This window comes from Salvelinus sp. IW2-2015, linkage group LG22, assembly GCF_002910315.2.
Source record: "Salvelinus sp. IW2-2015 linkage group LG22, ASM291031v2, whole genome shotgun sequence".
In the NCBI taxonomy this organism is placed as follows: Eukaryota; Metazoa; Chordata; class Actinopteri; order Salmoniformes; family Salmonidae; genus Salvelinus; species Salvelinus sp. IW2-2015.
The window spans coordinates 35,360,454-35,371,240 of NC_036862.1; the positions used below are offsets into that span (position 1 = coordinate 35,360,454).

Consider the following 10,787-nt stretch of genomic DNA (forward strand, 5'->3'; position numbering starts at 1 on the left):
CTATTTAGCTCCAGCGCCAACTGTCCTCTGCTGCCGGTAAGGTCAGCCTTTGGTGACCCACCACCCGTGCCTTGTCTGTTGGGGTATTCTTTTTCACTGCTAAAAACAAGTACAGCACAAGTGTGAGCAGGCCCACCTTTCTGGGTACAAATATATGCTTCTGCTTTGCTAATAAATATATAAGTCAGGGAACCATACCATTCTGCAGGGAATGTTCTGTATTTGATTGACCCCCTGCCTGCCATGTCCCGTTTTGGGCCGTTTCATGTTTTTAATCTACACACACACAACCACACACACACATTAATGGAGTCACACTGCAAAAATTACTATAGGTTATTTTTGTCCTTGTTTTCAGTAAAAAATATCAAAAGATTATTGCAACTTTATACAGTGTGATGGATACTTTACCACAATTTTCACTTCATTCTGCCAGTGACATTTCAAATTAAAAATTTAACCGTTTCATAATTACATACAAACTGCATTTTTGGACCCTGATGTCTGAATTAAATATTTTGGAATTGTAATTGTGATGTTTCACGGAGCGGTGAGTGTGTAATGTGCATATCAGGCGGTCTGCAATACTTTGCCATCGCTTTTTCTCTTTGCTTTATCAACTGGGGCGGTTTGCCTTTCTTCTTAATTATTATCTTTTTACCTCCTCGTATGCCTTCCATGAGGAATTTGTGCTATCCAGACGGGGGAAAAGTTACAGCGGCTCTAGGTTGCCATTAGGTAAATCAGTTAATCTGTGATGTTGGCGGGGTCTATTTGGTGAGCCGTGGAGCGCGCACCCTATCCAGGGAATTTGGTTTCACCTGGCTTAATGAATCCCGTGTCCTGCTTCATTCCTGCTTGGTCTTTGGCAACCAATTAAAGCCTGAACGCACATGTTTTGGCTTCATTGAGCTCAGCTGAGTACATTTATCCCCGGGATGTCTTAATTTCTACTTTGGTGGCAAACAGGCCCAGAGCCACTTACGCTTCAATAGGCCCAATAATAATAAACTAACAGAGGCACATTGACACTTCCCAGCTTCAACGCCACAAATATTATCAGTTTTAGAAACAGTGGAGTTTAGAAGGCAGCACATCTGGATGTGATCAACTTCGGGTGATAATGAAATTGACAAATTCTTCGTATTTTTTCCGGATTCCAGGAGGAGAGGTGCTTCACTGATCAGAGCCTAAGGAGTATTGAAGGGGCAAACCCTGCCGCTCTATGCATCCATCACACTAGTAAAGTGGTGTTTGGTAGTACATTATGTTTGATAAGTTGTCTCATTCTCAGCCAAAACAGTCTCTCTCTTAAACCCTTCTCTTTAAACCCTTCTCCCTTCTCCCTATTCTTTCTCCAAACTATACCTGACTGGTAACTGCCCCTATATAGCTGTTCTCAATCTGACAGAGGAGAACCTTGATCCCCATTGCACTGACTTGGAGGCTAAGTACATTCAAATTCACTTACGTACACTCACTATGCACTGAGGCAGGAAGACTGTAGTCGTCTGGCTGTCCCTTTCTGGTTCAACATAACAACCTACTACTCCCCTTTCCTAATTGGACTGCATGCTGTCGGCTTTATCCCTCTCCTCTCCGGCCCATCACTGTGTTCTCTCCTGCGCTCAATTTGCTATTCCAGTATTTTGCTGTGCGCTCTCTCGGCGGGTGGAGATGTCTGAAGAGGATTATGGCACCAGCGAAGAGCAGCGTGGCTGTCACAACTGCATTAGACAGCCTGTCCTACCATAAACACAACCTCCATGACCACTGCTGGCATCCTGGGGAGAGGTGAGTCTGAGGAGCAGGGCTACAGTAAGGGACTGGGTGGGCTCTTCCTGTTTGGGGGAAGAGCCTGGGCATGGGGTTGATGTCTGGGCAACAACCCTCTGTTACCTTGCTTGGTCTATTTTTACCCAGCAACCTCTCACATTTTACTGCTATTCCCACTGCAGCTGCTCGTGTGAATAATGTGAAACATCAGAGTAATATAGTCATCATATGCACCAATGCTTGGGAATGTCTCTTCATCTAAAACGGGATCAAGTCTAACAGGTGTTTGCCTAGAATATTATCAGTTGTGAAATCAGGATGGACATTCAAATTGTAATTTGGCTTCACATCCTATGCATGGTGGTGCTTCAGGAGGATCGTGATATGTTTGTGTTGTGTTACCGAGGTAAGGACATGCTGATGGTCCTGGAGAATGACACGATGAATCTGATCGACCCACTGGGCAGACTCTGCTGCACTCCCAGCCTATTGCCAGCATCCGCGTGTGGGGTGTGGGCGAGACAACGGCAGGTGAGATGTCCACTACTTAGTCACCGTTTGGCACCACATCTGGAGGTTGTAAAGCATGCACAACTTTTGGCAGTCCGATTAAGTGGTGTAGCTACTTTTACAGGAACAGGAAAAATGCTGTTTAACTCTTGGAATTGTACTATTTAATATAGTGTTTATTAGCACAATCTATTTAGTAACTTGTTTATCTAGTCTTAGCGTCACTTAACTATTACTTCATCGTGACCCATCCCACAACCTTAAGAGATATTAGGAACATGGGATAAACAGTGTATAATACAGAGTAGTATTAAAGAACTATGTCATCTTCATGCCTTAGGGTAGCGGTTTTTCCATCCTAGACCTGTGGATATGGGTCTGTTTTCCTTCTGAATTTGCACATAGCAGTTCTTTGCCCAGCTTGTGGGAGTCATTACAGCTGCATTTACACAGGCAGCCCAATTCCAATATTTTACACATTTTGATTTTTGCCAATCACATAGATTTTCACATAGAATTTTTTAGAGCTGAACTGATTAAGTCAAAGCCAATTAGTGAAAAAAATATCTGAATTGGGCTGCCTTTGTAAATGCGCCTATGAGTCCTAACTGGATTTGAACCCAACTTGGCAATGGCCATGCTTAAATACAGAACTGCAAACCATGACAAACAACCGCCCTCTGGTGGTGTCCATGCCATTGCATTAACAACAAGCTTGCCTCTATGGTGGGTTGCTCCATGGCCATATTGCATATAACACAGCTGCTCAATGGTGGTAGTATTCCAAAACAGGTCTATTGCCACAAAACAGCTGCTCTATGGTGGTTGTCCATGGTTATTGCAATAATTACAGCTGCTCTATGTGGGTTGTCCATGGTATTGCAATAAACACAGCTGCTTCTATGGTGGGTTGTCCATGGTATTGCAATCAATATAACAAGCTGCTCTATGGTGGGTTGTCCACCTGGTATTGCAATAAACAGCTGCTCCTATGGTGGGTTGTCTCATGGTATTCGCAATAACACAGCTGCTCTATGGGTGGGTTGTCCATGGTATTGCAATCCATACAGCTGCTCTATGGTGGGTTGTCCATGGTATGCAATAACACAGCTGCTCTATGGTGGGTTGTCCATGGAGTATGCCAATAAACCACAGGCTGCTCTATGGTGGTTGTCCATGGTATTGCAATAACACCAGACGCTCTATGCGTGGGTTGTCCATGGTTATTGCAATAAGTACAGCTGCTCATGGTTCGGTTGTCCATGGCTTATTCAAATACAAGCTGCTCTATTGTGGGTGTCCATATAGGTATTGCAAACACACAGCTGCTCTATGGTGGAGTTACTGTCCATTGGTATTGTCATTAACAACAAGCTGCCCTCGTATGGCTGGGTTGTCCCATGTATTGCAATAACACAGCGCTCTATGGGGGTTGTCCATGGTATTGCAATAAATACAGCTGCTCTATTGGTGGGTTGCTCCATGGTATTGCAATAACACAGCTCCTATTGGGTGTCCATGGTCATGCATAACACAGCTGCTCTTATTGTGGTTGTCCATGGTATTCATAATACAGCTGCTCTATGGGTGGGTTGTCCATGGTATTTGCAATAATAACAGCTGCTCTATGGTGGTTGCTTCCATGGTATTCGCAATAATACAGCCGGCTCTATGGTGGGTTGTCCATTGGCTATTGCATAATACAAGACTGCTCTCTATGGTGGGTTGTCCCATAGGTTATTTGCAATATATAACAGCACTCGCTCATCAGGACTCCTGGATTGCCCATCTGATATGCGCAATAAAACATAACAGCCCTGCTCATATGTGGGTCATGTGCCATACACAACACAGGTCATTGCCACAGCAAACTACCAACTACAGACTTGCTCTACTGGCTGGGTTTGTTCACCACATTCAGGATCGCAATAACGCTTACACGCCAACTCAGCCTCCGCCATCTGATGCGTCGCGCGTTATGCTCCATACAGTACTTGCCAATACCAACTACAGCAAACCTCGCGCTATCGCTGCGCTGTTGTCCATCCAAGGTATTGCCGCATCGCTCACACATACACAGATCCTGCTCTAATGTGGGTCTGTCCAATCTATTGACAATAATACAGCTGCTCTATGGTGGGTTTCCATATGGTATCTGCAATTAACTCAGCTGCTCCTAATGGTGGGTTGTCCATGGTTAATTGCGATAACACGCTGACTCTATGCGTGAGGCGTGTCCATGTATTGGCAATAATAACAGCCTGCTCTATTGTGGGTTGTCATGGTATTGCAAATATACAGCGCTGCTCTTGGTGGCTTGTCCATGGAATTGCAAATAACAAGCTGCTCTATTGGTGGGTTGTGCCAATGGCTATTGCAAAATACATCTGCTCTATTGGCTGGGTTGTCCGATCGGTCAATTGCAAATTCAATACATGCTCAATGGTGGGTTGTCCATATGATTTGCCAAGAACACAGCTGCTCTATGGTGGGTTGTCCATGGTATTGCAATAACATTTCTTTTCAATGACATTCACCACGAATCTGATTTTAATTTTCTGCTAGTGTTTTTGTAATAACTGTGTTTAACTGATCATTATTTATTTTCATGCTGCATTTCGCTGCCCTATACAGGGAAAGGTATTGTACAGATATGATTATTTGCAGTTTTTCTTTTAGAAATGTATTCTCATGTCCGATGGTGTTTATCCTACGTATAGTTTAATTTATTGTATTGTCATATCTAACATGATTGCATGCAATCATTTTTGTTTTGCCAGTTTTTTTCTTGTGGGTGGTTATCATTAAAGATGGAGAAATGRATGGGTTCATGTACCAGTATGTAAAAGGTGTACTTTTCTGTATTTGTTAAAACAGAGACTTTGCTTATGTAGCYCGAGACAACCTAACCCAGGTCCTCAAGTGTCACGTGTTCCGCTGTGACTCACCTGCCAAGAACATTGCCACCAGTCTGCATGAGATGTGCTCCAGGGTGAGACTCCCATGTTTTCTACAGTTGAAGTTGGAAGTTTACATYCACTTAGGTTGGAGTCATTAAAACTCATTTTTCAACCACTATGCAAATTTCTTGTTAACAAACTATAGTTTTGGCAAGTCGGTTAGGACATCTACTTTGTGCACAACACAAGTCATTTTTCCAACAATTGTTTACAGACAGATTATTTCACTTATCATTCACTGTATCAAAATTCTAGTGTGTCAGAAGTTTACATACACTAATTTGACTGTGCCTTTAAACAGGTTGGAAAATTCCAGACAATTATGTCCTGGCTTTAGACCCTTCTGATAGGCTAATTGACATAATTTGAGTCAATTGGAGGTGTACCTGTGGATGTATTTCAAGGCCTATCTTCAAACTCACTGCCTCTTTGCTTGACATCAAGGGAAAATCAAAAGAAATCAGCCAAGACCTTAGAAATTAAATTGTAGACCTCCACAAGTCTGGTTCATCCTTGGGAGCAATTTCCAAATGCCTGAAGGTACCACATTCATCTGTACAAACAGTAGTACGCAAGTATAAACACCATGGGACCACGCAGCCGCCATACCGCTCAGGAAGGAGACGCGTTCTGTCTCCTAGAGATGAACGTACTATGGTGCGAAAAGTGCAAATCAATCCCAGAACAACAGCAAAGGACCTTGTGAAGATGCTGGAGGAAATAGGTACAAAAGTATCTATATCCACAGTAAAATGAGTCCTATATCGACATAACCTGAAAGGCCGCTCGGCAAGGAAGAAGCCACTCCTCCTAAACCGCCATTTTAAAAAAACAGACTGGTTTGCAACTGCACATGGGGACAAAGATTGTACTTTTTGGAGAAATGTCCTCTTGTCTGATGAAACAGAAATAGAACTGTTTGGCCATAATGACCATCATTATGTTTGGAGGAAAGAGGGTGAGGCTTGCAAGCTGAAGAACACTATCCTAACCTTGAAGCACGGGGGCTGGCAGTATCATGCTGTGGGAGTGCTTTGCTGCAGGAGGGACTGGTGCACTTCACAAAATAGATGGCATCATGAGGCAGGAAAATTATGTGGATATATTGAAGCAACATCTCAAGACATCAGTCAGGAAGTTAAAGCTTGGTCGCAAATGGGTCTTCCAAATGTACAATGACCCCAAGCATACTTCCAAAGTTGTGGCAAAATGGCTTAAGGACAACAAAGTCACGGTATTGGAGTGGCCATCACAAAGCCCTGACCTCAATCCTATAGAAGATTTGTGGGCAGAACTGAAAAAGTGTGTGCGAGCAAGGAGGCCTACAAACCTGACTCAGTTACACCAGTTCTGCCGGGAGGAATAAGCCAAAATTCACCCAACTTATTGTGGGAAGCTGTGGAAGGCTACTTGAAACGTTTGACCCAAGTTAAACAATTTAAAGGCAATGTTACCAAATACTAATTGAGTGTATGTAAATTTATGACCCACTGGGAATGTGATGAAAGAAATAACATGATCCTAACTGACCTAAGACAGGGAATTTTTACTAGGATTAAATGTCAGGGATTGTGAAAAACTGAGTTTTAAATGCATTTGGCTAAGGTGTATGTATACTTCCGACTTCAACTGTATGTCACATCTAATATACTATTTCCTGTGGAATCTCGTTTCACGATGAGCTGAACATGTCTCTCTCTACATTCAGATAATGACAGAGAGGAAGTTATCCAAGCCATTTCTGAGCAGGTACAATTCTGACCAGTGCAAAGCCATGGAGATTCCTGCTCAAGGTAACCCCTGTGATAGTTCTACAGTTAATTTTAGAACAGAAGTAAAACACCAGACACTAACTCCATCCCTATCTTCTTCCTCTGCAGAGTTTCCCGTTCCAAAAAATGAGAATTTCCAACGTTTCCTTGTGTATTACCTTGGTAACGTACCTGTGACCAAGCCTGTAGGTAAGGGACGCATGGGTAAGGAAATKTTTTATTTACTTAGTAGTTAGGTAAATATATCTAGCTGTGCAATAAAGCATATGGCTGTGCTTTGTGTGGGACTGTGTTTTGCTTCACTGCACACGTAGCTAGCTAGCTACTCCCATGCAGTTTACCTTACCCTGTGGATACTGATACTGTCAAACTTTCTCGTCTCCTAGGTGTYGACACAATCAATGATGCTTTGGAGGCGGCAATGAACAGCACAAGGAAGCAGGATTGGACCCCTGTCTCTGTCAACGTGGCCCCTGCCACTCTCACCATCCTCACCAGAGAGGTAGTTACTAACTAACTAACCCATCCACAACATCACCTCTGTTACACACAGACATTTGGTAGCAGTCATGTCAGTATGGCTCTCTCCTGACCATGCTGTCTCCTCTGTCCTTCCCAGACTGAGGAGGTGATGTCAGAGTGCCGGGTGCGGTTCCTGTCTTTCATGGGTGTGGGAAAGGACATCCACACCTTTGCCTTCATCATGGCCAAGGGCCCCGGGGACTTCATCTGTCACATGTTCTGGTGTGAGCCCAACGCTGCCAGCCTGAGTGAGGCGGTGCAGGCCGCCTGCATGGTGAGTCAACAGACTGGGCAGTGGACTCCATTATTGATTAATCAATGGTCTAGAGAGACGGGCTGAAGGATGATATGTTGTCTATAGTATAGAACATTGTATTAATAAACTGGAATGGTATTTATGTGTTTCAGTGTCTGTACTGATGGAGTCCTGCTGTGTGTGTGTGTGTTCTGTCCACAGCTGCGCTACCAGAAGTGTCTGGATGCGAGGCCTCCCAGCCTGGGCTCCTGCTTGCCCACTCCCCCTGCTGACTCCATGGCCCGCCGGGTCAGGATTGGGGTCCAGAGTCTGCTGGGAAGCTTCAAGCAGTACAGGTCAGGGTCCCAGTCCCCCTGAGCAGAAGAGAGATCTCCTCCCCACCAACACTAACCCATCACAGCAGCTCCAGCTCACTCCTCCACTCCTCTCTTTKTCTCTCTCTTTCTGCCGTTTCTGTCGGCCTTACACTCCTTTTGACCTTCCTTAGAGATAGTCCTTTCATTAGTGCATGGAGTTATATGTAACTGAGGAAATGCTTACTTACTAGTGATTGCAAAGTGTTTTTCTATACATCTACTGTATAACTCTCCTTTAGCTTTGTACTCAAACTGAATGAGCCCTGACAACGGCCCATTATTTGTTCTGTTGTTGGGATTTAATCTGTTTGTCACTATTTTTGTGTTTTAGCAGAAACCATGTCTGGCAGGAAGTGTTCGTATGATGGGATGTAACTACATGTTTCTTCACTGTAGGAAGCTAGGAGGATTCCACACAGAAATACATCTAATTTCTTTGCAACTATGGTTGAGTCATGGGGCCATGCTCTTCCCCAAACAGTAACAGCACCTCTTTTTTAAAATGTTCTACTGGTGTCTGCAGAAGGTCATGCAGTCACCGTCGAGCCTAGTAGAGTCTCCTGATGTTTGTTTTCTATCATGTCATTACCCTGCACACTCCTCAGCCTCTACTCCTGTCCAACTGAGGTTCTAAGAGCCCAAGTAGAGGGTCACCTAGAGAGCTTCATGTTCCCCACTGCAAAACAGTGTGTTTTAGTCTTCCATTAAAGAAGTGATATAATAATCACGTGTCACGTCGTAGTGAACAACCAGTGATTTCAGAGTGTACTGTAGTTGCGTTTCCCCTACATTTGCATGAACATTTGCAAGTTCAGTGCTTCTGTGCAATAATCAGACTTTCCTGTATGTGMTGGTGGTAGAATGGCTTGCCAGGCTTCCAAACGGTTATATAGCAGCACTCACTGTGCTGTGGGTTCTTTAATGTAGGGGCCTGGCTATATCTGACTAGGGCTTAGCCAACAAAAAGAGGCAATGGTGAAAATAGACTTCTGATCATGGAAAAGTGCCCTGAAAACACAACAGCTCATCGCCTGAGTTTTCTATCTGAGTCAGTCAACCGCAGCTGGTAACCACCTCCACTGTATAGTAGTGTAGGACCTCACCACYCACTGCATGTTTTAATAGCTTTGAGGAATAACCAGGGTCATATCTGCCTGCAGCGGTTTAGTGCTGAACTTAGTAATTGTAACATACTAGATGTGTGCTACTTCATGGTAAAGAGGGCTGAATTCTGTACCTGTTAATAAGTGTTTGTAAGGCATGTCACTAGCCTGTATCCGTGTCTATCAATATATAAGCTAGCTAGTAGTAGATTAGTTGTCACTGTCAGGTCCTTTCCACTGAGTAGCTGAGAGCAGGTCAGTATCTGTCTCCCTTAGTCACCGCCCTGGGACAGGGATAACATTGAGAGAATGATTTATGATTTTATTTATTTACATTTTTTTACCACTTTTTGCTCTGTTTGGGCCATGGTCCCTCTAAGTAATGTATTTTGTATTGTTTTCATACACTATAATGGACACTACTGAGGAGCAGTTGCACAGTTGCTCATTATTGATTGTATTAGAGAACATAAGTCAGACTAGTTGTGGTTTTTATGTAAAAAATAAAATACAAATGAAATGTGTTTGTCAGAAGTATTTAGTGCAATAGTTATTTGYCCTATAACAAAATGAAACATGTAAAATATAGAAACACTATCTGAAATAATTAGACTGGATTTAATTGTATAATACTATACTGTATCTCATGTCACTGTTCACTTATCATTGTGCTCCTTTTTCTAATTCTGTTATGTTAGTACTTCCAAAGTCAACATTAAAAACGAGGAATATTGGAACACTAGCTGATACATTTATTTCACAATTCATGTAAATTAGGTGTATAAAATGTATCTGTATATAAAAGTCCCTGCACAAGAAATAAATGTGAACATATCTTATTTTTGGTGTTGCATATTTTTTTCACCCGCTTAGTGGAATAATTTGCATGGTTTTGGTGTGACGTGTTGAGTGAAGCCATGTGGATTGGTGAGATTGTATTCCAAAAGGCAGTTGTGGATTAGTCTGTAAATTGTCTCCTTTCGTAACCGGTGGTAGAACCACATAAATCCTCAATTTTCAATCAATGTTTTTTTATCTGACATTCCTGGTAATCCCATTAAAATGGAAGCGAAGCCAGACCGGGCAGGCTGTCTAGTCCTTTGCATATGTATGAAACCTGCTGACATTGGTTTTACCATATGTATTGTGTGAGGTGCAAGCATAGAGATAGATAGAGGACTACTCTCTATCTGTGCCATTGTAGCATATGTGACAGCATGGGCAGCGCCATTGAGGATCATTTTTAAGTAGTCAATTTGCTTCTTCACGATTGGCTGATCCCTCCTGATGACCCGGTWCGACATGACTCCAACAGGGTCACCAGGAGGGATCAGCCAATGAATTTGGAAGTCCCACCCAGTTGACTAGATTAAAATGGTGGAAGCCCTCAATTGCGCTGCCCATGCTAATAAGGCCTTTTGGCCACYAAWGGCCTCTATCATTCTCTATTGGTGCAAGGCCCATGCATGAATAACATGCAGAGGTCACCCCATGTCACCTGTTCATTCATGTCTGTATGCTTTCCCCCTCCT

The 10,787-nt window shown here is 43.2% G+C and overlaps 1 protein-coding gene across 2 annotated transcripts in view; it reads left to right on the plus strand.

The window, feature by feature from the left end:
* The window catches only part of LOC111982852 (amyloid beta precursor protein binding family B member 1), a 15,017-nt gene extending 4,923 nt beyond the window's left edge, over window positions 1-10,094 (plus strand). The window contains exons 9-14 of one of the 2 annotated variants that reach the window (XM_024014496.2): window positions 5,164-5,278; window positions 6,955-7,039; window positions 7,127-7,207; window positions 7,405-7,520; window positions 7,638-7,814; window positions 7,998-10,094. In XM_024014496.2, the coding sequence (XP_023870264.1) occupies window positions 5,164-5,278; window positions 6,955-7,039; window positions 7,127-7,207; window positions 7,405-7,520; window positions 7,638-7,814; window positions 7,998-8,153 (730 nt within the window). In that variant the 3' untranslated portion in view covers window positions 8,154-10,094. Of the gene's footprint in view, window positions 1-5,163; window positions 5,279-6,954; window positions 7,040-7,126; window positions 7,223-7,404; window positions 7,521-7,637; window positions 7,815-7,997 lie in introns of both variants that reach the window. The other variant, XM_024014494.3, reaches the window with a different exon arrangement.
* The last annotated feature ends 693 nt before the right edge of the window (window positions 10,095-10,787 follow it).